Source organism: Scyliorhinus torazame, chromosome 14, assembly GCF_047496885.1.
Source record: "Scyliorhinus torazame isolate Kashiwa2021f chromosome 14, sScyTor2.1, whole genome shotgun sequence".
Classification (NCBI taxonomy): Eukaryota; Metazoa; Chordata; class Chondrichthyes; order Carcharhiniformes; family Scyliorhinidae; genus Scyliorhinus; species Scyliorhinus torazame.
In genome coordinates, this window is record NC_092720.1 from 48,644,628 (window position 1) to 48,671,399 (window position 26,772).

General features: G+C 51.3%; 1 protein-coding gene across 1 annotated transcript in view; it reads right to left on the reverse strand.

The window, feature by feature from the left end:
- The window catches only part of LOC140389026 (uncharacterized), a 63,140-nt gene extending 46,835 nt beyond the window's left edge, over positions 1 to 16,305 (reverse strand). Inside the window, exon 1 of the mRNA XM_072473192.1 lies at positions 16,155 to 16,305. Coding sequence (XP_072329293.1) covers positions 16,155 to 16,224 — 70 coding nt within the window. The 5' untranslated portion in view covers positions 16,225 to 16,305. The remainder of the gene's footprint in view (positions 1 to 16,154) is intronic.
- Positions 16,306 to 26,772: the final 10,467 nt, after the last annotated feature.

The following is a 26,772-nucleotide window of genomic DNA, read 5'->3' on the forward strand; positions in this document are numbered from 1 at the left end:
TTCACTCCTGTGGTTACAGCCTCAGGGAAATAGATTTACTCGAGATGTTCAGTTTGGTGTGATTCTGTCCTTCGACCACCGGATGGCTTTTCACCTAAGAATTCCAGGCTGGGGCGATTCTGCCACCAGATGCCACTAGTTCCAGGGTGTTCAGATCAGTGCATTTCTTGTTGCCGGCCACCAGGTGGTGCTGAACAGATGTTCAGGTCGGTGCCCTTCTGCCTTTCTTCCACCAGAGGGAGCTTTTGCCTCCCTATGAGAACAATACAGCTTTGATCCCGGAATTCAGCAGTTTTGACTGGCCTGATTCCTTTACAAGACTGGCGGTTTTATCACAAATGATCCCACCTTTAGCTTCAGTTCTTCAGATCTTCCTAGCCCCTGACACACAATTCGAGGGATACTGACCTTTGGAAAAATTTGCACTTTCACGCTCGTGGGCTGGATTCACTGTTTGCCGCCAAAATTGCGAAACGCAATTTGGCAGAGAATAGGTTCTGACGCCAAAATGGCAGCGGGTGCCGATTTGACGCCAAATCGTGATTCTCCATCACCTCGACAGCGGCATCAATGTGTACCGGAACAAAGTTTGGTAGACACCATTTGTATTTCATTAGCAGACTGGACCCGGTATTCTCCAGAGCCTCCGCATCTCTCCTCCTCCGATGGGCCGAGTTCCTGATGCCATGGTTCACTTGTGCTTTCAAAAATTGTAAAACCGGCCTAACGAGGGAGCGAGAGAGAGGAGGTAGGATACCGAGAGAAGGAAGCTGCTGCAATGGAGCGTGCGGCAGCTAAGTGGGCAGGATCGGAGCGTATCGCAGAGAAATAGTTGGCAGCCGCCCAGGTTGGAGAGCCAGCTGCCCAACAGGCCGTGGAGGAGGAGGTGCCAGGGAGGTGTCGCATGAGGCCTTGTGTGTACCGGCAGTGCCTGTCATTCGAGGACCTACCGAACTGGGCATCCCGTTGAATACTCTGGCTGAGCAGAGAGATAGTGCAACATATCACCAGATGATGGCACACCCGGCACCACGGGGAACCCGCTCCTGGTGGCCGTCAAGGTGACGATTGCCCTGAACTTCAACACCAGGCTGGGGGGGGTTGGTTCCTTGGCGAAAGGGGTTATCCACTACGGTCGTGTGACTGACGTGGAGACTCGCTACATCCAGGAGCATAATCAAATGGTGCTTCGGCCTCCTGAAGATGCAGTTTAGGTGACAGGAGCACTCTCCAGTATAATGATGAGATGGTCGCCCGCATCGTGGCGGCCGGCTGTGTCCTCCACAACATCTCACAGCAGAGCGGGGATGTGCTGGAGGAGGAGGGGGAATTCCAGGCCGCATCCGATGAGGCGGATGTGGATGAGGGCAAGGATTGGCAGGACATGGGACCCAGGCAGGCACGTGGGGCCGCACGATATGTGCGTCAGGGACAACGAGTATGGGACGCTCTGATCGCCTCTAGGTTCACCGACTTGGGGGGGGCGGTTGGAGGGGGGTATTGGCCAAGTGCATAGACAGTGTATTCCCCCCCCCCCCCCCCCCCCCCCGGCCAACCCTCCACGTGCAACTCCCTCCGTGATACATACCTGTCGCACGGGTGGGGACCCTGGGTTGCCAGTAACAGCGGGTCTGGAGGTCACGGGATGGAGGATGATGACAACTCCCTCTGCGATCCACTTTCCACCGTTAAAACTGGGTGATCCCTGCATACCAGCTGGCCAGTCCATCACACCAAAGAACAATACAGCGCAGGAACTGGTCCTTCGGCCCTGTATTGGTCAGGATACCAACCTTTGCCAAAATCCTCAGCACTTCCTTTTGCCGTATCCCTCTATACCCATCCTATCAATGTGTTTGTCAAGATGCCTTTTGAACGCCGTTAATATGGCTGCTTCCACAACCTCCCCTGGCAACGCGTTCCAGGCACTCACCACCCTCTGCTTAAAAAGCCTGCCTCGCACATCTCCTCTAAACTTTGCCCCACAAACTTTAAACCTATGCCCCCTGGTGACTGACCCCTCCACCCTGGGAAAGTGTGCCTACCCATCCACTGTATCCATGCCCCCATAATCTTGTAGACCTCTATCACCAACGTCTACAGATGCACCATAGAAAGCATTCTTTCTGGTTGTATCACAGCCTGGGAAGGATCCTGCTCTGCCCAAGACCGCAGGAAATTACAAAAGGTCGTGAATGTCGCCCAGTCCATCACGCAAACCAGCCTCCCATCCATTGATTCTATCTATAATCCCACTGCCTCAGAAAGGCAGCCAGCATAATTAAGGACCCCACGCACCCCGGACATACTCTCTTCCACCTTCCGTCAGGAAAAAGATACCAAAGTTTGAGGTCACGTACCAACCGACTCAAGAACAATTTCTTCCCTACTGCCATCAGACTTTTTAATGGACCTACCTCATATTAAGTTGATCTTTTCTCTACACCTTGCAATAACTGTAACATTATATTCTGCAGTCTCCCCTTCCTTCCCTATGTACGGTATGCATTGTTTGTACAGCATGGAAGAAACAATACTTTTCACTGTATAATAACACATGTGACAATAATAAATCAAATCAAAATCAAATCAGGTCACCCCTTAACCTCCGTCTTTCTAATGAAAATAGTTTGAGTCTATTCAGCCTCTCCACATAGCTAACACCCTCCAGCCAGGCAACATCCTGGTATACCTTTTCTGCACCCTTCTCCAAAGCCTCCACATCCTTGTAGTGTGGCAACCAGAATTGTGCGCAATATTCCAAGTGCGGCCGTACAAAGGTTCTATACAACTGTTTTTATACTCGATGCCCAGTCCAATGAAATTTTCTGACTGACTTCACCAACCACAGGCAATGATAGGAGCTGGCTGAAAATCTTATGTACACGGATTGACTGCTTGCCAAGTTTATCAAACAGCATCACGGGTTGTGCCACAGCACCTAAAGGGGACGTTTTTAGACCAGCCCATGAGAACAGGGGGCTTTTCCAGTATCCAACGACTACAAGTTAAACAGAAATCCCAAAAGGTGCAGTAATTTTGTAGCACCTAACCCAAAGAATGTAGAACAGAACAAGCAGCGAGACGGGCAATAAAAGGGAACACAGGACAGACAATATCCTAACACATGTCTCACTCTCTGGATGTATCCCTGTCTTAGTGCTCCATGGTCGAGGGAGTGCAGATTTAAGGTGAAGGTGGACCAGGAGGCACGGGAGGAGAGGCAGTAGCTGATTGAGGGAATTTTGAAGATAGATAGAAGATACGCGGAGGATCCGGAGCCAGGGTTATTGCTGAGGAGGAAGGAGTTGCACGTGAAGTTTGACCTTCAGTCTACGGGAGGGCAGTTCGGCAGTTGAGGCGAGTGCAGGGGCGTTGTGTATGAGTATGGTGAGAGGGCCAGTTGATTGCTCGCGGGCCAGCTCCATCAGCAGGCAGCGACGAGGGAGACTGCACGGATTAGGGATAGGACGGGAGGGGTGGTGCTGGCTTCAGAGCAGGTAAATGGGGTGTTTGAGAACTTTTATAGGAGATTATCTTAGTCAAAGCCGCTGGAGAATGTCGGAGATTAGGGAATTTCTGGAGCGACTGAAATGGCCAGAGGAGGGAGAGGGCCAGGTTAGAGGAGCCATGAGGGTTGGAGGAAGTGAAGGCAGTGATAGGGAAGATGCCGTCAGGTAAGGTACCGGGGCTGGATGGGTTCCCCATGGACTTTTATAAAACGTTTGAGGGCAAGTTGGCATTGCTGATGGTGGAAAGGTTTGAGGATGCGATGGTGAAGGGAGGGCTCTGGGGATTATGAGGCAGCCATTTATCTCATTGTTACAGAAAAAGGAGAAGGGCCTGGTGTGGCCGTGTAGGCCCATTTCTCTTCTGAATGTGGATGCCAAGATATCAGCTAAAGTGCTGGTGGCGAGGCTGGAGGAGTGTCTCCTGAAGGAGGTGGGGGAGGATCAGACAGGGTTCATGAAGGGCAGGCAGCTGTCGTTGAATGTGCGGCGGCTGCTGCTGAATGTCATACTTTCTCCAGCAGAGGGGAGGGAGTTAGAGGTGGTGGTGGCTTTGGGTGCGGAGAAAGCATTTGACAGAGTGGAGTGGAGGTTTCTGTTTGCGGTACTGGAGAAGTTTGGGATTGGGCCTAAGTTTGTGGCTTGGGTAAAATTGCTATACAAGGATCCAACAGTTTGTATCTGGATGAATGAGACAGAGTACTTCCCACTATTCCAGGGAAGGAGGCAGGTGTGTCTCACGTACCCCTTCTTGTTCGCATTGTCGATTGTGCCCTTGGCGATTGTGCTGAGGGGTTCGGGCTTATGGAGGGAGATAGTGAGGGGTGAGTTGGAGCATTGGGTGTGTCTGTATGGAGGTTACTTACTGCTTGATATTACGGACCCGGGCACCATTTATGAGGGACATAATGGTGTTGCTAGAGAAATTTGGGGTGTTTTCAGGGTCTAAATTGAATTTAGGGAAGAGTGAGTATTTTATCGTGTCTCCTTCAGGTGGAGGGGCGGGAGTGGAAGGGTTGCCATTTAGGGTGGCGACAACTCACTTTAGGTACTTGGGGGCGCAGGTAACACGGGACTGGGCGCAACTCTGTGAGCTAAATTTCACGAGCCTGGTAGGGAAGGTGAAGGAGGATTTGGGAAGATGGGATAGTCTCCCTTTGTTGTTGGCTGGCCGGGTGCAGGCAGTAAAAATGAATATTTTGCCACAGTTGCTGTTTTTGTTCCAGTGACTACTGGTCTTTTTGCCAAAGGCAATTTTTTTCGAGTAGTAGATAGGCTGGTCTTGTCGTTTGTGTGGACAGGGAAGGTGGCGAGGATTAGGAAGGCGGTGCTCCAAAGTGGGTGGCAGTCAGGTGGTTTTCTCTTTCGAATCTGTTGCACTATTAGTGGTCGACGAAAGCGGAGAAAGTGTGGGGCTGTAGGAAGGAGTTGGAAGCTACGAGGGTGCGGATCGGGACGAGGTACTGTAAGGGGTCGGAGCTGCAGTCGCTGGCAATGGCGCCGCTGCCGCTAGTCCTATGGAAGTATTCCAGGAATCCGGTAGTGGGAGCCACGCTGAGGATCTGCGAACAATTTCAAGAGCACTTCATGTTGATGGGTCAATCATGGGTTTGAGCCAGGGAGGATGGAAGCGAGGTTCCAGGAATGGAAGGAGAAAAGTGTAAAAGAGATGAAGGATCTGTTTCTGGACAGGAGATTTGCAAGTTTGGAGGAGTTGGGGGTGAAGTATGGGCTGCAGTGTGAGGAGGGCTTTAGGTACATTCAGGTGCGGAATTTCACAAGGCTTTCCCGAGTTTCCCGATGTCTCCGTCCCCCTTGTTGCTGGAGGAGGTGCTGTCGGTGTGAGGGTTGGAGTGTGGTGTCAACTCAGTGATTTATGATAGGATTATGGAGGAGGACAAGGAATTTATGGAAATGATTATGGCCGAGTGGGTGAATGAGCTGGGGATGGGGTTGGATAAAGGATTATTGTGTGAAGTGCTGCAGAGGGTCAATGCCTCGACCTTGTGCGGGGTTGATTCAGCTAAAGGTAGTGTTTCGGGAACACTTAAGAAAGGCGAGGATGAGCTGGGTGTTTGAGGGGGTGGAGGATAGTTGCGAGCGGTGTGGGAGGGGCCCAGTCAACCATGTCCATATGTTCTAGTCCTGCCCGAAGTTGGGAGTGGCTTTTAGCACCATGTCTGAATTTCTGCTTATGGAATTGGAGCCGAGTGCCCTCGAGGCCATATTCGGGGTGTCAGACTTGCCAGAGTTGCAGACAGGAGTGCGGGCAGCCGTTTTAGCCATCACCTCATTGATTCCTCGCAGGAGGGTCCTGTTGGGCTGAAATCAGCTTCTCTCCCCAGTGCCTCAGCATGGCTGGGGGACCTGCTGGAGTTTTTGTCCATGGAAAAAGTTAAATTTACCCTCAGAGGGGCGAATGCGGGGTTCCGCCAGAGATGGGGGGTTTTCATTTTACATTTTGGAGACCTAGTTGCTTGCAAAGAATGGGGGTGACAGTGGGGAGGGGTGGAGGGAAGGTGGGGCGCGGGTACCTTTGGTATAAAAATGTTAAAATGATGAATTAAAATATTTTGTTAAAAAGTAAGTTTGTGCAATGCTGGTCTGAAGCAGCAGTAGAGCTCTTATGCAACTGCTTGGAGCCAATGCACTGACCCATATTCAAGAACCAGTGGGATTTTCTGCCTCTGCTATAATTTTTCTGTTTTGCTTAATTTTCCAATAAGATGATACTTTGATGAGCTGTAGTAAACACAAGGGCCAAAATTTTCCGGCTTTTTCCACCAGTGGGGTCTACCAGTCTTGCCAATGACGGAACCCTGGTGGCGGAGGGTGCAGGGTTTTGCAAAATTTCACAGAAATGCGGGCCACTGACAGAAAATACAGCATGGAGGGGGTGGAGTGGAAAATCCCACCCACAGTAAAACATAAAACCTAGATATGCACAACAGAAATACCAAAATGAGAGGCAACAAAATGAAGAGGAAAGGAATCTACAATAGAATTCACCCAAAGAATCTCAAGTGATGCTTTCTAAAGTTTCCCAATTCTGGAATTCTTACCCACAATCTGTACAACCATTGAATTGATTAGTGGATCTGGTCAGGTTCATCTATTTAACTATTTATTCGATTAACTCCTGTGACTCACATCACTTATTGTATAATCATCTCTGGCTCATTGGTGAACTTGTATAAAATCTATGTTGAGCAATGTATATTTTACCTGAACGATTGTTATTTTAAAAATATTTGATTGGAGGCATTTGCAAATATATACATAACAAAGAAGAAAATACTGCTGACGTGGTGCTAAAGAAGGTGTTTCAGAATTTCCTCAGTTTCAGGCACAACCAAAACTGGAGGTAGTGGTCTCTATGGATGTGGAGAAGGCTTTTGAACGGGTGGAATGGCGTTAGCTGTTCAAAGTTCTGGTCCGATGTTTGTGGCGTAGTGGATCTGCTGTATGTGGCAGATGAGTGTATGGACAAACAAGATGAGTTCACGGAGCTTGGGGTTGCATAGAGGATTGAGGCAGGGGTGTCCACCGTCGCCGTTGTTGTTTACGCTGGTGATAGAGCCCTTGGTGATGACCCTTAGGGGATCGGCAAAGTGGCAGGGGATTACAAGGGGGGGAGTAGGGAACACCAGGTGTCACTGTACGCAGAAGACCTGCTGCTTTTCGTCTCAGACCTGCTGGAGAGTATGGGGAGAATTATGGGCTTATAGATCATAGAACATACAGTGCAGAAGGAGGCCATTCGGCCCAGCGAGTCTGCACCGACCCAATAACCCTTCCTAAGCTTTTTTGGACACTAAGGGCAATTTAGCATGGCCAATCCACCTAACCTGCACGTCTTTGGACTGTGGGAGGAAACCGGAGCACCCGGAGGAAACCCACGCAGACACAGGGAGAACGTGCAGACTCTGCACAGACGGTGACCCAGCAGGGAATCGAACCTGGGACCATGGTGCTGTGAAGCCACAGTGCTAAACACTATGCTGCCATGCTGCCCAGAGGTTTAGAGAGGTCTGGGACCTTCTTGGGCTATAAGTTGAAAGTGGGAAAAAGCAAGGTGTTTCCGGTGAATAAGGTGGGTGGGGAGCCAATTTGGGGATGTTGCCGTTCAGGGTAGCTAGGGATAGCTTTAGGTATTTGGGGGTACGGGTGATGGGGGAGTGGGCGACTATACACAAATGGAACCTAACAAAGTTGGTGGAGGATATAAAGAAGGACTTTAGGAGATGGGACATGTTATAACTTACACTGGCGGGGAGAGTCCAGGTGGAAAAAAATGAACGTCCTGCCAAGGTTCCTATTTATTTTCCAGAACCTCCCGTACTTCATTCTGAAGGCCTTTTTCTGGAAACTGGACGCAGCGATTTTGGACTTTATATGGGCGGGAAAGGTGCCTAGGGTGAGGAACGTCCTGCTAGAGACAGAGACAGCAAGGAGGATTGACGTTACCAAATCTGCTGCACTATTATTGGGCGGTGAATGTGGAGAAAGTGAGGCGGTGGTGAGAAGGAGAGGGGTTAAAGTGGGTTAGGATGGAGGAGGAGTCCTGTAGGGCATTGAGCCTGAGGGCCATGGTGACGGGGGCACTACCGCTTGCACTGAGGAGGTATATTGAGAGCCCAGTCATGCAGTCCACATTTAGGGTGTGGAATCAGTTGAGGAGATGCTTTAGGATGGAGGGGATGTCGGTGCTAACACTGCTGTGTGAGAACCACGGGTTCCAGCCAGGGAAATGGATGGCATGTATAGGAGGTGGAGTGAGGTCGGGCTGATGAGGGTGAGGAGAGGTTTGTAAGTCTGGAATAGCTGCAGGAGACGGTAGGGCTTCCGAAGGGAAGGGAATTTAAATACATGCAACACTTTGTGCGGAAGGTATGGAGAGGGTGTCCCAACCTGCCGAAGTAGACCTTATTGGAACGGTTGCTGCTCCCGGACGTGGAGGCGGAGGGTCAGATCGGCGACATATATAGGTGACTGGGGGAGGAGGGGACCACAGGTGGTGAGGATTAAGGAGAAATGGGAGAAGTAGTTTGGGGGGGGGGGAAAGATAGGATGGGGGGGTGAGGAGTGAGGTGATGTGCAGGGTGAATTCGACCTCCTCGTGTGCGATGATGAGTTTGTTACAATTTAAGGTGGTATGCAGGGTGCATATGACTTGGACGAGGATGAGTGGGTTCTTTCAGGGGATGGTACATGAGTGTGAGAAGTGTGGGCGAGGACCAGTGAACCACGCGCATATGTTCTGGGACTGTGAGAAGTTGGAGAGATACCGGGAGGAGGTGTTTGGGATGTCAGCAAAGATTGTGGGGTAGAGACGGGCCGGTCCCTATGGTGCCGATTTTTGAGGTATCATAAATACCAGAGCTGATGGAGGGAAGTGATGCGACCATCAATTCACACGAAACCAGGAGTAGAAGTAAACTATGGCTTTAATCAACTAGAACAGTGCCTGCCTGCGACTGATCTGTTAGTGGGAGCTGCCTTCAGGGCGACTGCTCTTATACCTCCCCTTAACGGGTGGAGCCAGAGCCCACACAGGCCCCAACATGCTACATCATAGGTAATACCTTACAATGGTCCATAGGTGGAGCCCACATGGGCAACAGCGTAATACAGATATGTACATGGTGAATTGTTACTGCAAAACGTTCACCACATTCACCCCCTGTTAAAATAATGAAGCCTGGCGGGGTGAAGGGTTCATAAGTTCAGCCTGTCCGGCGCACGGATTGTGCGCTGTGATCGCCGAAGCTCTGGTATCGCAGCTGGCCCGGGCGTCGAAGTCAGCTGGCATCGGTAGTGAAGTCGCCGGTGCGGGCAGAGACGTGAACCCCGGGAGCGTGCCTTCTGGGGCTTCATTCCTGTGGGTCGGTGAAGGGGGAATGGCGGGCAGGAGGGGGTGCGGGTGCCATGTAGGGGCGGGGGCGCTGGTCAGCGTAAGTTGGGCGGGGTAAGATGGGGTGGCGGGGGTAGTGGAACCTGCGGGTGCCAGGTCCTGTCGGCCGTCAGGGTGTCCGATGTATGCGTACTGGGGGTTGGGCCCTCTCGACCAGGGGGTCGGACATATGGTTCCTGATGTGTTTGCGGAGCAGGACAGGCCCCGGTGTCTTCAGCCAGGATGGAAGCAAGGCCCCTGAGGTGTATTTCCTGGGGAAAACAAATAGGCGGCCATGAGGGGTCTCGTTTGTGGCCGTGCATTGTAGGGACCTAATAGAGTGTAGTGCGTTGGGGAGGACCTCCTGCCAGTGGGGAACTGGGAGATTCCTAGATTGTAGGGCCAGGAGAACAGTCTTCCAGACCGTCGCGTCCTCCCTCTCCGCCTGCCCGTTTCCCATGGGGTTATAACTGATAGTCCTGCTCAAGGCGATGCCCTTACTGAGCAGGTACTGACGCAGTTCGTTACTCATGAACGACGAGCCCTGGTCACTGTGAACATACGTGGGGAAACCAAACAGGGTGAAGACACTGTGAAGGGCTTTAATGACGGTGGCCGCGGTCATGGCGGGGCAAGGGATTGCAAAGGGGTAGCGGGAGAACTCATCGATGATGTTGAGGAAGTATGTGTTGCGGTTGTTGGAGGGGAGGGTCCCTTTGAAATCGATACTGAGGCGCTCAAAGGGCCAGGATGCCTTTACCAGGTGGGCCTTATCCGGTTGATAGAAGTGTGGTTTACACTCCGCACAGATCTGGCAGTCCCTGGTCATGTCTCTGACCTCCTCAGTGGAGGAGAGCAGGTTGCGGGCCTTGATGTAGTGCAGAAGCCGGGTGACCCCTGGGTGGCAGAAGTCATTGTGGATAGCTCATAGTCGGTCATCTTGCGCACTGGCGCATGAGCCGCGGGACAGGGCATCTGGGGGTCCGTTGAACTTCCCAGGACGATATACTATATCGTAATTATAGGTGGAGAGTTCGATCCTCCACCTCAAGATCTTATCATTCTTGATCTTGCCCCGCAGCGTATTATCGAACATGAAGGCTACTGATCATTTGTCGGTGACGAGGGTAAACCTCCTACCAGCGAGGTAGTGCCTCCAGTGCCGCACGGCTTCCACGATGGCTTGGGCTTCCTTTTTGACTGAGGAGTGTCGAATTTCAGAGGTGGTGAGGGTTCATGAAAAAACACTACTGGCCTGCCTGCCTGATTGAGGGTAGCGCCGAGGGCAACCTCTGATGCGTCGCTCTCCACCTGGAAGGAGACGGACCGCGCGCATCGCGGCTTTGCCGATATCAGCCTTGAAACAGCTGAAGGCCTGGCGGGCCTCAGCCGCCAGTGGGAAGATGGTGGCCTTGTTAGTGGGCGGGCTTTGTCCGCAAAGTTGGGGACCCACTGGGCATAATATGAAAAGAACCCGAGGCAACTTTTCAGGGCCTTGGGGAAGTGGGGAAGGGGGAGTCGGTCGGGGTCGGGTCCTAGAACCCCGTTTTCCACGACGTAGCCGAGGATGGCTAGTCTGGTTGTGCGGAAAACGCATTTCTCCTTGTTGTAAGTGAGGTTAAGGGTTCGGGCGGTTTGGAGAAATCTCTGGAGGTTGGCATGTGGTCCTGCTGATCATGGCCGCAGATGGTGACATTGTCCAAGTATGGAAATATAGCCCGCAGCCCGTACTGGTCCACCATTCAGTCCATCGTTCTTTGGAAGACCAGACCCCGTTCGTGATGCCAAAGGGGACCCGGAGGAAGTGGAAGAGGCGGCCGTCTGCCTCAAAAGCCGTGTAGTGGCGGTCCCCCGAGCGGATTGGGAGCTGGTGGTACGCAGACTTCAGATCCACCGTGGAGAACACCCGTTGGTGCGCGATCTGATTAACCACGTCTGCGATCCGGGGAAGGGGGTACGCATCGAGGTGCGTGTACCAGGTTTATGGTTTGGCTGTAATCTACAACCATCCGGTTCTTTTCCCCGGTCCTGACGACCACCACCTGGGCTCTCCAGGGGCTATTACTGGCCTCGATGATTCCCTCCCGCAAGAGTCGCTGGACCTCAGACCTGATAAAAGTCCTATCCTGGATGCTGTACCGCCTGCTTCTGGTGGCAATTGGTTTGCAGTCGGCGGTGCGATTTGGAAAGAGCGGGGGCGGGTCGACCTTTAGGGTCGTGAGGCTACATATGGTGAGTGGGGGTTGGGGCCCGAAGAACTTCAGGGTTAGTCTCCTGAGGTTACATTGGAAATCCAATCCCAATAGAAGAGGAGCGCAGAGGTCGGGGAGTACATATAATTTAAAGTTGGCGTTCTCGACGCCCTGTATTGCGAGGGTTGCGGTAGTGCACCCCCCCGACCTGCACTGAGTGCGACCCGGAAGCGAGGGAGATGGTTTGATGCGCCGGGAAGATTGGGAGTAAGCAGCGTCTTACCATGTCTGGATGAATGAAGCTCTCCGTGCTCCCGGAGTCCAAGAGGCAGGGCGTTTTGTGTCCGTTTACCCGGACAGTCATCATAGAGCTCCGGAGGTGTTTGGGTCGCGACTGGTCAAGGGTGACCGCGCTGAGTTGCGGGTAGCTGGCGTGGTCGGAGGTGCTAGGGCGGTTCCAAGATGGCTGCCCCCATCGGTCGCACGTGTTGGGCGGTGAGGAAGATGATGTCCAAGATGGCGGCCCCCATGAATCGCACGTGGCAGGCCGCGTGGGCGAGGATGGCCAAGATGGCGGCCTCCGTGAGTCGCACACGCTGTGCGGGCTGGAAGATGGCTGCCCCCACGGACAACACGAGGCCAATGACGCGTCCGGGGGGGCGGAGCTGACAGACATGCTGCCACACTGCGGGATCTGCGGGCCTGTGAGTCTGAGGGTCGGGCCTGCGATTTCGAGTTTTTGGACCTGGCCAGGCAAACTTTGGCAAAATGTCCTTTTCTCCCGCAGTCGCTGCAGTTCGCGTTCCGGGTCGGGCAGCGTTACCGGGGGTGTTGAGGCTGGCCGCAGAAATAACAGGGTAGCCCCCCATGGTGGGCGGGCAGCCGCACGGCACAGGCCTGGGGTATTCTTTGGTCGGGGGTCCACAAGGGGGCACGTGATCGGACGGGAATGTGTTAAGGCTTTCGAACGCTACTTCCAGAGAGGACGCTAATTTTACCGTCTATTAAAGGTCTAGGGCACCTTTTTCGAGTAGGCGCTGTCTCACGTAGTTGGACCTGACTCCAGCCACGTAGGTGCCCCGGATGGCGAAGTCCATATATTGAGTGGCCGTAACGGCCTGGTAATTGCAGCTTTGTGCAAGGACATTGAGGTCGCGTAGGTACTTTTCCAGCGATTCCCCGGGACGCGGGCGGCGAGTGGTGAGGAGATGCCGCGCGTATACCTCGTTCACGGGCCTTACGTAGAGGCGCTCTAGTATCACGAGGGCGTCTGCGTAGGTGGAGGCTTCCTCGAGTTGAACAGAGATTCGATGGCTCACCCGTGCGTGGAGGAGACTCAACTTCTGTTCGTCGGTGACGGATGGCGAGGAGGAGGCAGCGAGGTAGGCCTTGAAACAGCGGAGCCAGTGCGAAAAAATCTCTTTTGCCTCCGCGGCCTGCGGATCAAGGTCCAGTCGGTCAGGTTTGAGGGCCGATTCCATACTGGCGTTGTAGTTGATTAAATTGATGCCACCATCAATTCACACGAAACCAGGAGTGGAAGTAAACTGTGGCTTTAATCAACTAGAATAATGCCTGCCTGCGACTGATGTGTTAGTGGGAGCCGCCTACAGGGCGACTGCTCTCATACCTCCCCTCAAGGGGTGCAGCCAGGGACGGAGCCCACACAGGCCCCAACATGCTGCATCATAGGTAATACCTTACAATGGTCCATAGGTGGAGCCCACATGGGCAACAGCGTAATACAGATATGTACATAGTGAATTGTTACAGCAATACATTCACCACAGGACGGCCGATGTTGTGGCCTTCGCCTCTATAGTTTCCATGAAAAGGATTTTGTTGAAATGGCGGTCGACAATGCCGCCGGGGATGGCAGCCTGGCTAGGGGTCATGTACGACTTCCTTCGGCTGGAGAAGATTAAGTTTGAACCGATGAGATCGGTGGAGGGCTTTGAGACCCAGTGGGGACTTTTCATGACCATGTATGAGGGATTGTTAGTTGCGGGGGGAGGTAGAGAAGGGAGGGGATGGGGGGAGAAGGTGGTGAAAAGGGAGAAAACTTGTACAAACTGTAAACCATGAGATGTGGAGAATGTTCTCCGATTTATTTATGTTTTTCTATTTTTGAATACGTTTGGAATAAAATCCATGTAAAAAAATAGAAAGGCATATTATTATTTGAATGCGTGTAAATTGGGAGAGGTGTATACTCAGTGAGACTTTGGTGTCCTCGTGCGTCAGTCACTGAAAGTAAGCACGCAGGTACAACAGGAAGTAAAGAAGGTGAATGGTATATTGACCTTCATAGCGACGGGGTTTTGAGTGTCGGAATAAGGATGTTTTACTGCAATTATATAGGGCATTGGTGAGGCCACATCTGGAGTACTGTGTGCATTTTTATTGTCCTTATCTGAGGACGGATGTTCTTTCTATGGAAGAGTGCAGCAAAGGTTTACCAGGCTAATTCCTGGGATGGTGGGACTGTCCTATGAGGAGAGACTAATCAGTTTGGATTATATTCACTGGAGTTTAGAAGAGTGAGAGGCGATCTCAGAAACTTATGAATTCTCACAGGATTAGAGAGGGTAGATTCGTAGATTCAGAAAGAATGATCCCGATGGTGGGGGAGTCCAGAACTATGGGTCATAGTTTGAGAATAAGGGGTAAACCTTTGAGGACCGAGGTGAGAGAAATTTCTTCACCAGAGTAGTGAACCTGTGAAATTCGCTGCCACAGAAAGTAGTTAAGGCCAAAAGCTTGTGTGATTTCAAGAAGAATTAGATATAGCTCTTGGGGCTCAAGGGATCAGGCTATATATGGGGGGGGGGGGGGGGGGGGGAAGGGAGGCGGGATCAGGGTATTGAATTTGATGATCAGTCATGATCAGAATGAATGGCAGAGCTGGCTCAAAGGGCCGAATGGCCTACTGCTGCTTCTGTGTTTCGATGTATGTAACACATTGGTCCTCTAAGAAATCCCCAACATCTTCTATCCTTTCTAAGTACTTTACTAACACCTGCCTGATGTGTTCTGTTGTCTTGACCTTGCAATCATGGAATTTAAAGTGCAGAAGGAGGCCATTCGGCCCATCGATTCATACATGCTGATGGCTTACTTAGAATGATGTCTTATTAGTTAACATGGGGAAGGATAACATACAGAATGTTATACACGCTAGGTTGCTCTGGAACTACCCGACTGTTCTCGTGTACGCCATACTAACAACTCCCGCTAGCCGGATGTCATATGACTGATGTTAGCTGTCACCTGCTGGTGGGAGGTCACATTGCTGAGTGTCAACAATATTATTCACAGGCATATCACCACAATGTCCTTTTACCTCCTCCCTGTTCTCCTATAACCTGAAACATTCCTTCTTGGTGTTGTTTTGTATTTCTTTCAAGTTTTACACAACATTCACTGCTCACAATGCAGTCCGCTCCAAATTAGGGAGACGAATGCAGCATGGGTGACCACTTGGTGGAAAACTGCCATTCAAGATGCAGGTGTGATTGAGTTACCGATTACCAGCAATTTTAATTCTCCCACCCACATCTACTCTGACCTTCCTGCTGTGAGCCTCCTACACTCATTCCTGTGGAACTCGATGCGAGCTTGAGGAATAGCATCACATTTTTCAATTAGGCACTTTACAGCATTCCGGACTCAACGCTGCACTCAACAATTTCAGATCATGACCACTGCTTGTTTTTTTTATTGGACAGTAGTTGTTGGTGCTATTCTGTTTTATCCCCATTCACATCTCCCCTGGATCCTTTTTCTTTTTTTTTCATATTGTCCCATTACCATCTCCTTCTACCTTGTACCATCATCGCTCTTTAATTACTTTCCCCCGTCCTCCCTATTACATACACGTTTCCTTTTTTATATACACACACGCCCTCTTTCCTGCCTCTCTGCTTACCGTTGCTCCAGTTTCTAGGTTTGATTTTTTAAATCCTGGAGCTGACACATTCGAGCGGTTCCCCTCACCACTGACGCTGCCAGACCTGCTGAGAATTTGCAGCATTTTCTGGCGCCAATTCCGATATTCGGTGTCCGGAGCATGTTTGCTTCTGAACAGCGCTCGGTTGAATGTGACTGGACACTTTATATTGTGGCTCGGATCCTTCACACTCTCAGGTGCGAAGGGATAATAAAAAATAGAATAAATCAAAGTTGATCCCATCAGAAACTAATCGCCAAAAATTGCAGTAGTAAATAACTGGACAGAAACAATTTCACCAAGAACTTCAAAACCACCTCACGTCCGTTCATCTTCACTAAAACATTTGTTTTCAATTTGTTCTCCCGTGTGTTCAATATAGGCTTTCGAGATATTATGCAAAAATTACCCAAACCACTGCAGACTGGTGAGAAATCTCAAAATGAGGAATTAAGACTGTTCAATGAATGACTAATATTATTTATCACAAATGAAAAGTGATCTGGCTGGTTAAACATTCCCGAGCAATGTTCAGTACACTTCTCAGAAGCGCTGTTCCGAAAACCGAAGACGTAACGGCATTTTTACAGTTTCCAATAGTTAATTCTTACCCATTTTACAGAGACCTGCTCTGCATGGCCTCTGAGCCACCGCAAACAACAGAATGAAGTAAAGCCACATCTTGTACCCAGCCTCCGTACACTTCTGTCTTCTCAAACGCTCTTTCTGTAGAAACAGTATCGCTTGAAACGAAATGACAGGTTACCGAGTTATGCTCGGGCTGAAACTTTTTTTCCTGGTTGTCATTTATATATTTTTGTTCTGAGGTGGAGTTACAACGTTCTTTCTGTCTCCTATTGTTTAAACATTTTAACTTCCTGTCATTTATGTGCGTGACAGTGTTAAACCGGTTTTATTTAGTGTATCTGCAGGTGTGTTTGCTTCCCTGGTGCTAACACCCTTTAAGTATTCACAGTTGACTGACAAAATGTGATTGGGTGGATGGTCGGTTTTGGAGGCGAAATGGTGGCTGGCGCTGGTTTCACACCAAATCATTATTCTTCGGTGCCTCGACAGTGGCGTCAATGCGTTCTACTCCACCCGTACAGTAAATGTTGTTTGCATTTCATTAACGGGCCTGACCTGGTATTCTCTGGGGCCTCTGCAAATCTCTGCCTCCACTGGGGGGAGTTCCCTGCGGCGGGGTTCATTTGTTCTTTTAAAAATCAAGGAACAGGCACCGCGGCTGATGAGGGAGAGAGAGGAGGTAGGACATGGTCTGCCGGTCCTGACACTGACAGGGCTGGCTGCGGGTGAGGGGGCATCTGCCAGGGCCAGGGGGCGTGAAAGGCCGCAGGGTTGGGGTGACCCCTCACAGGACTGGGTATCCAGGCACGGCCTGCCATTGCCGCAGCCTGCAAGACTGCCATCTTGCTGCGCACCCCACTGACCACCCACCTTGGCCCCTGGTTCTGCAGAGTGACACCGGCTGTATGGGTGTCTTGGACATGCTGATCCTTGACCGAAACCCTTGACCCCAGGCCTCCACCACAGATGCCACCCTTGCGGTGTTGGCCTGGGTGCCACCCATGGCCGGCACACCTCCTGTTCCTGCATGCGGTTGCACTCCTCCACCTGCAACTACAGGTGTCGGATGCTCGCCGACAACCCCTCATGTAGTCCCTGGCTCTGCGACTGCATCTCCGCGATCGATGGAACTGACCGTTCCAGAAGCCCAGAAACCCATCTGGATGGCTGGGGTCGGCCTGTCCTCTGACTGTCTGTCCACTCGGGAGTTCCTACCTCCGTCTGCTATATCGATCAGCTGTGTGGTACACACCGAATCATGCTCCAGGAGCGTCTTCTCTAAAGGTCCTAACATAGAATGCTACCACTAAGCCCCACATTCATTTTTTCACTGCTCCTGAGTCCTTTTTGCCTTTGTCCAATAAGCACGTTGCCTTTATGATTGCGACCATAGCACACTGTCATTCCTTTTCTACCTGTATCTCTGCTGTATGTATCAGATTTGGATAAGGAAAAATGATCTCCAAATTGGCACTGGTAAAAGAAAGCCAGACTTGACATGAAATTTAACAATTTCAGATCATAATCACTGCTCCAAAATTTCAGACAGTTCATGATTCTGTGAGTATTTACACCTCCGCTAGACTCATATTTTCTTTCCTTATTTGTTCCATTATCACCCCCGTTTGCCTTGTTCCCTTTGCTCTTTCATCACTCCAGCCTTCCTTCCACAGACCTCCTCTTTTGTTCTTTCCTTCCCAGTTCTCTCCTTTTACCCCATCTCTATGATTGCTTAACAATTATTCCATTTCAAAGATGTTCAGTTCTGATGATAGGCCGTTGACCTGAAACGATAACTCTGATTCTCTGTCCACAGATTCTGGCTGACATTGTTGTTATTGTTGTTATTTACAGCACCGAAGGGGGTAATTCGACCCATCATGTCTGCACCAGCACCCAAAAGAACAAACTAGCTAGTCCCAATCCCCATCCCTATCTGGTTTAGCACAGTGGGCTAAACAGCTGGCTTGTAATGCAGAATAATACCAGCAGCGCGGCTTCAATTCCCGTAACGACCTCCCCGAACAGGCGCCGGAATGTGGGGACTGGGGGCTTTTCACAGTAACTTTATTGAAGCCTGCTTGTGACAATAAGCGATTATTATGATCTCCGCAACCCTCTAAATGTGTCCCTTTCAAATATATATCCAGCTCTAGTTTGAAACCTCCTATGGAATCCACCTGCACCACTCTCCCAGGCAGCACAATCCAAACCCCAACAACTCTCTGAGTAAAGAAGTTTCTCCTCATCTCACTCTTAACTCTCTTGCTGACCATCTTGAATTTGTGACCCCTCGTCACTGACATACCAACTAATGGAAACAGAATATCCAACTTTATCCTGTCAAAATTGTTCAGAATTTTGAACAGCTCAATAGGGTCGCCTCTTAAAAACAAGCCCAATTTCTCCAATCTTTCCTTGTATCTAAAATGCCCCATTCTACTAAATCCCCTCTGCACTCACTCCAGGGCTTTAACATCCTTCCTTAAATAAGGTGCCCAGAAATGAACAATACTCCATTTGTGGTCTGGTCAATGATTTGTAGAGGTGTAGCATCACTCCCCTGCTTTTATACTCTATGCCCCTACTTATAAACCCAAGGATCTTGTAAGACTTCCTTTTTTAATTGTATTTTATTTCCAATTTATATAAAAGGTTACAAAACATAAACAATTCGGGGAAAAATCTCCCAACACAAAAGTATAGTTTGTATACATTTCCCCCCTTTTTCATCTCCCTCCCCCCCCTTAGCCCAATCCTCCACGATGAACAACTCCTCGAACATGGCCACGAACAGCCCCCTCCTTGCCTCAAAGCCCTCCGCTGAACCCCTTAACTCGTATTTGATCTTTTCCAGCTGAAGAAAGTCATGTAAGTCCCCCAGCCAGGCCGCTGCCCCTGGTGGCGTTACTGACCGCCACTCTAACAGATTTCATCACCGTGCAATCAGAGAGGCGAAGGTCACAACATTGGCCTTCCTCCTCTCCATCAGCTCTGGCCTCTTCGATACCCCAAATATCGCCACCGGAGCGTCTGGCTCAACCTCCTCCCCCGCTATCCTTAACGGAGTGAACTCACCAACTTCTCGCAGTCCCAGAACAAATGAGCATGATTTGTTGGTCCCCGCCCACACCCCTCGCACTCATCTACCACCCCCTGGAAGAACTCACTCATTCTTGTCCGAGTCATATGTACCCTATGTACGACCTTGAACTGTATCAGGCTCACCCTTGCGCACAAGAAGGTTGCATTTACTCTTCGTAGTGTCTCACTCCATACTCCCCAGTTTATAATAATAATAAGTCTTGCAACACCAGGTTAAAGTCCAACAGGTTTGTTTCGAATCACTAGTTTTCGGAGCACAGCTCCTTCCTCAGGTGAATGAAGAGGTAGATTCCAGAAACATATATATAGACAAAGTCAAAAATGCTTACCCAAAGATCAGAAGCTGAATGCCCTTGACTGCTGAAATGTTCCCCGAGTGGAAGGGAACATTCCTGCCTGGCGATTGTCGCATGATGTCCGTTCATCCATTGTCAGATCTTCAGGTAAGCGTTCTACAAGGCGGCCTTCAGGGCTCGTGACAACGCAGAATCGCCGAACAGAAACTTATAGCCAAGTTCCGCACACATGAGTACGGCCTCAGCCGGGACCTTGTATTCATGGCGCATTACATTCACCCCCCACCATTTGGCCTGGGTTTGCGTAATCCTACTGATGCGCAATCAATTACGCTCAAGACAAAGTGATTCATAACTGAAGGCTTTAATCTGCTAGAACTCTTCCCCAGCAGCTTCGATACAGAAAGTGAAGGCTGCTGGGATGGCACCAGTTCTTATACTCCGCCTCTCACGGTGGAGCTATGTACATCAGCCAATGGTAGACTCCTGGGTCTAACCAATGGTTATCCACCTCTCAGCTACTGCAATACCTGGTATTACCACATTCACCCCCTGTTAAAAAAGAGCCCGGCGGGGTGATGGCCAGCATTAATAGTCGCCTTTCGCATGGTATGACCAGGTATGGAGGTACTGTGATGCCGAGGGTAATAACAAAGTGTTCATAGTGCAGCAGCCAGTCGATCGGGTGGCCTGGTCGTCCTTCTGGAGCGTCTGGACTTCGGCGGTGATCCTGATGAGGGTCCCGGCGGTTGCGTCTCCGGGAGCGTGATGTCGTCCTCCCAGGCAGCTTTGTCACCCCTAGGCGGCGCTGTTGGGGCAAAAGGTGGACAGGGGGGGAAGGCGCCTGTAGAGGGGGTCGGTGTGTGTTCGGGCCAAGGCAGGAGCGGTGGGAGTACTGACCCTCTGGTTAGGTGCTGTGGGGAGGGTGGGGGTGGGGGCAATGGTGCGGGTGCGCGTGGGGTCCCGGCGGGCACCAGGTCCCGAAGGGAGACCGTGTCTTGGCGGCCGTCAGGGAACGCTACGTAGACGTACTGAGGGTTGGCGTGCAGCAGGTGGACCCTCTCGACCAACGGGTCCGACTTGTGCTCCCTCACATGTTTCCGAAGCAGGATGGGTCCAGGTGTCGCTAGCCAGGTTGGGAGCGAGGTCCCGGAAGAGGACTTCCTCGGGAAAACAAGGAGACGTTCGTGAGGTGTCTGATTTGTGGTTGTACAGAGCAGTGACCGGATGGAGTGGAGAGCCACCGGGAGGACTTCTTGCCAGCGGGAGACGGGGAGGTTCCTGGACTGTAGGGCCAGCACGTGGCCTTAGGATAGGGGGGTGGCGGTGAGCGCTGGGCGGTCGGGGCCTGAAAGGGGGGTTGCCGATAGTCGCTGGAGACCGCGGCCACGGTGCGGGCCTGGCAGACCCCCACATAGTGGCCCTTCTTGCCGCACCTTTTGCAGGTGGCGGTGCGGGCCGGGCAGCGCGGGCGGGGATGATTCGCCAGCCCGCAGAAGAAACAGCGATGCCCGGCGGCGTTAGCGGGCCGTCTCAGTGCGCAGGCTTGCGGGGTCAGGGGGAAGGTCTGAGGGGCTGACGCTACGGGGTGCCACGCAGCCAAGGGGGCCACCGCGCGATCGGGAACAAAGGACAGCGCGTTTTTATAGGCAACGTCCATGGACCCGGCCAGGGCCCGTGCCTCTGCAAGTCCCAGCGTGTCCATTTCTAGGAGCCTTCGGCAGATATCGGGGGAGGTCATACCTGCCACAAAAGCATCCTTGATCAAAAGGTCCGTGTGCTCATTCCCCTAAACTAGCGGGCAGCCACAGTTTCGGCCCAGCACCAGCAGCGCCCGGTAGAAGTCTTCCAACATTTCCTCGGGGCTTTGCCTCCTAGTCGCCAGCAGGTGACAAGCATAGACCTGGTTCACAGGGCGGATATAATGTCCTTCTAGCAGCTCGATCGCGGCAGCATAATTCGCCGCCTCCTCGATAAGAGGGTAGATCCCAGGGCTGACCGTGAGAGTAGGAGATGCATCTTTTATCCTTCCGTGGGGGGTATCGGCGGCCGTGTCGAGGTAGCCCTTAAAGCACGCCAGCCAATGTTTGAAAATAGCAGCAGAAAATAGCGTGGGGGCTGAGCTGAAGGCACTCCGGTTTGATACGGAGATCCATCCTTTCAACTGAAGTTGTAGCAGATTAAATTGATGCGCAATCAATTACTCTCAAGACAGAGTGATTCATAACTGAAGGCTTTAATCTGTTAGAACTCTTCCCCAGCAGCTTCGATACAGAAAGTGAAGGCTGCTGGGACGGCACCGGTTCTTATACTCCGCCTCTCAGGGCGGAGCTATGTACATCAGCCAATGGTAGACTCCTGGGTCTAACCAATGGTCATCCACCTCTCAGGTATTGCAATACCTGGTATTACCACACCTACCAACTGAGACAATTCACACCTCCTTAACCTGTGATTATCTCTCTCTCCGGGGGGCTCCGTCTGGACCTGTAGACTTAATTACCTGCAAAGACTCGCATTCAAAGTATCATCTTGCATTTTTGACTTTGTCTATATATGTTTCTGGAAGCTAGCTCTTCATTCACCTGAGGAAGGAACAGTGCTCCGAAAGCTAGTGATTCGAAACAAACCTGTTGGACTTTAACCTGGTGTTGTAAGACTTCTTACTGTGCTCACCCCAGTCCAATGCCGGCATCTCCACAGTATAATAATAATCTTCAGTATTGTCACAAGTAGGCTTACATTAACACTGCAATGATGTTACTGTGAAAATCCCTTAGTCGCCACACTACGGCATCTATTCGGGTACACTGAGGGAGAATTCACCTAACAAGCACATCTTTTGGGACTTGTGGGAGAAAACCCATGCAGACACGGGGAGAACGTGCAGACTCCGCACAGACAGTGACCCAAGCGGGAATTGAACCTGGGACGCTGGTGCTGTGAAGCAACAGTGTTAACCACTGTGCAACCATGCCTCCCACCATCTCCCCTTCCAGCTCCCCCTCCACTTCTCCTCAACCTTTACCATCTGCTGATCTCCCTGCTTTCCCAGCCACCCGTATATGGCGCTGATCCTGCCCTCCCCTTCCACATCCGGAAGCAGCAGTTGCTCGAACAGGATGTACCTCGAAAACCTGGGGAACTATTTCCAAACGTACAAAGTCCCTTATCTGCAGGAATCTATACTCACTTCCTCTCGGGAGCTCTAACCTCTCTTTCTGTTCCTCTATACTGGCAAACCCCTTCTTCCAGGTCCAGATCTCTCACCTTAACCAGCTGCACTTCTCTCCACTTCCTATACATACTATCTACCAGCCCCCCCCCCCCCCCCCCCCCCCCCCCCACCCGCCCCCACCCCGGCTCACAACAGTGGTTTTTGCACAGCGGCGCCAACACCGGCATTCCTTCTGTCCTGAAATGTCTCCTCAGCTGGTCCCAGACCTTTTTTAAATAAATTTAGAGTACTGCACTTTTTGCTTTACCACTCATCTTAATGTCATCTGCAAACTTGGACACATTGCACTTGGTCCCCAACTCCAAATCATCTATGTAAATTGTGAACAATTGTGGGCCCAACACTGAACCCTGAGGGACACCACTAGCTACTGATTGCCAACCAGAGAAACACCCATTAATCCTATTAACCTATCAATATCTCTTTGCAAACTGTTTGGATCCCTCTCGCAACTTGTCTTTTCATCTAGTTTTGTGTCATCTGCAAAATTTGTCTGCAGTCCATTCGCTTCCTTCCTCCTAGTCGTTAATATATTTGTAAACATTTGTGGTCCTGGCACCGATCCCTGTGGAACCCCACTGGTTGCAGGTCACCAACCTGATAAAGAACACCAACAGTCCTATTAGAAAGGGAGTTCATGAATTGACCCAGCAACAGTGAAGGAACTGAGATGCTGATGGCCAGTCAGGATGATGTGCAGTTTGGAGGGAAACTTTCTGGTGATTACATTTGAAACCAATGTATAATCAAAATGACAGGTGTCATAATATACATCTATGTATATAATGGAGTGCAGACAGGCAGAGATTGACACACAGGATAACCAGTAAGCACACAGAACAGAGCAGCCAATCACCAGACAGGACACGACCACTAGAAAGCCAGAGGGCACCAGTTTTCCCACTCTCTCGGGACCCAGCCTCTGAGACAGTCAGAGTTCGTGAGCTGGTCAGTGCAAACACCATGTGGTAGCTAGTAAGTCTGGTTAGGCTAGCATCAGGTCTCCAGTCAAGTTAGCATAGTGTCAACCCACAATTGAACATGTATAATAGTTTAGATATTAAATAAAATCGTGTTGCATCTTATCAAGTGTTGGAGGTCTGTCTCTCGCTACACTGCATCAAGTGCAGTGCACATCGACCCAGCCTACACAACACATCATCGTACCAGTGAGTGATGCTGAAAATTGACGGACCTACCTTGAGTGAATCAGCGTTGACCAGCAAACAGACGGACCTACCTTGAGTGAATCAGCGTTGACCAGCAAACAGACGGACCTACCTTGAGTGAATCAGCGTTGACCAGCAAACAGCCATCCGCTGACATGGAAAACGTCCGCCCTCCTCCGCAGCTCCGCATCGCCGGCAACCTCGGTGCAAATTGGAAGATCTTCAAACAAAAGTTCCAACTCTATCTAGAAGCCAGCGACCTCGAGGCCGCATCGGACGCCAGGAAGATCGCACTATTCCTCTCCACAGCCGGGGATCACGCCATCCACATCTACAACTCCCTTACATTCGGTGAAGGCGAAGACAAGATGAAATTTAAAACAGTCCTGCTGAAGTTCGACAGCCACTGCGACATTGAGGTGAATGAGAGCTTTGAACAGTACATTTTCCAGCAGAGGCTTCAGGGTAAAGATGAACCTTTTCAATCCTTTCTGACCCATCTCCGCATCCTCGCACAGTCATGTAACGAAGACTCGACCACTGATTCCATGATCCGGGATCAGATTGTTTTCGGGGTCCCCTCCGATTCCCTTCGCCAGCAGCTCTTGAAAGTCAGGCAGCTCACCCTCACCATCGCCATCGAAACATGCGTTCTCCACGAACATGCTAACAATCGGTGCTCCCACATCAGGGCGGCAGAAACGGCAAAGCTAACCTCCCACGAGGCGGAACGGGTGCAGGCCATCGCACAAATGCAGGGCCTAAGTATCGACGAGAGTGCCCATTCCGCACGCTTTTCCCGGGCCCCTGCGCATGCGAGACCAACGACCAGACTGCGCAGGTGCGTACGTCATTCGACCGCACTGCGCATGCGCGATGGCGCACAGACCGCGCTGACGTTGGCGTCATGACGTGTCCGAATTGTGGCTCCGCCCATTTAAAGCGGCAATGTCCGGCAAATTCACGACTACAGTGTGGCAAGCTTGGCCACTACGCAGCCCTTTGCAGATCTGCTCCATTGCCCAGCATCCAGTGATCCCAGCCATGGCGCAGTAGAGTCCGTTCAATACAGCAGGTCATGCCAGACTCCGACCCCAACAGCCCAACAGATCCTGATGCTGAGTGCCTCAAATCTCCATACCGGGTGGGCATCATTACGAAGCATGCGCTGCCTTTCTCCAAGACAGTGAAGCACCTCCCGATCCTCAGCGTGGATCCCGACGACGAATGGTGTCCTCACAGTCAACAAGGCTCGCATCCGGTTCAAACTGGACACCGGCGCATCGGCGAACCTCATCTCGAAATCCGATCTCGACACCATCCGCATCAGACCAAGCATTCTTCCACTGGCCTGCCAGCTCCTTGACTACAATGGCAATGCCATAGCTGCCAGTGGCTCATGCCAACTTGGAGTTTCCAATAAGTCATTTAAAACGACACTGCGATTTGAGATTGTGGGACCTGACAGAGCATCCCTGCTCGGTGCTCGGGCCTGCAAACTCCTGAACCTGGTTCAGCAAGCCCAAACGAGAAGAGTTGACCAGCGAGATGGTTCATGCCAAATTCTTTACGAAGCTGGACGCCTCCAAGGGGTTCTGGCAAATACAACTGGATGCATCCAGTCGCAAGCTTGGCACATTCAATAGCCCGTTCGATCGCTACTGCTACAACCGGATGCCTTTTGGCATCATCTCTGCCTCAGAGGTATTTCACCGCAGCATGGAACAGATGATGGAGGGTATCGAGGGGGTGCGCGTGTATGTTGACGATGTCATAATCTGGTCCACAACAGCTCAAGAACACATCGATCACCTCAAGCAGGTATTCCACAGAATCCATGAGCATGGCCTCCGACTTAACACAGCCAAGTGCTCGGTCGGTCAATCAGAAATAAAATTCCTTGTTGACCACATCTCGCAGCAAGGTGTGTGGCCAGATGCTGACAAAGTCTCGGCGATCAACGCCATGAAGACCCTAGAGTACAAGAGGGCGGTCCTCCGCTTTCTAGGGATGGTCAACTTCCTCGGGAAGTTCATTCCCAACAGGGCGTCCCACACCACAGCCCTCCGCCATCTCGTCAAAAAGTCGACGGAATTCCCGTGGCTGCCCGCTCATGAGAGCGAATGGCGTGAGCTGAGGGCAAAATTCACCACAGCCCCGGTTCTGGCGTTCTTCGACCCTACCAAGGAGACCAAAATATCCACTGACGCGAGCCACGACGGTATTGGGACGGTGCTCCTCCAACGGGATGACTCCTCCTCATGGGCCCCAGTTGCGTATGCCTCCAGAGCCATGACGCTCACTGAGCAACGGTACACTCAGATTGAGAAGGAATGCCTGGGCCTCCTAGCGGGAATCGACAAATTTCACGACTATGTGTATGGCCTCCCAAAATTCACGGTTGAGACGGACCACAGGCCATTAGTCCACATAATTCAGAAGGATTTAAATGACATGACTCCTCGGTTACAACAAATCCTTCTCGAGCTACGCCGCTACGACTTTGAACTTGTCTACTCGCCAGGCAAAGAACTCATTGTTGCAGATGCCCTTTCCTGGTCTATCACCACACTGTGTGAACAAACTGACTTTGTCTGCCAAATCGATGCGCAGGTGCAATTGTGAGCCTCCAACCTTCCGGCCTCTGATGAGAGGGTCATCCAAATTCATGAGGAAACGGCCGAGGATCCTCTGCTACATGGTGTGATGCAGCACCTCACGAAAGGCTGGCAGAAGGGACAGTGTCCCCAGTTTTACAACATCAAGGACGACCTGGCGGTGGTGGACGGCATCCTCCTGAAGCTCGATAGGATTGTGATTCCGCAGAGCATGT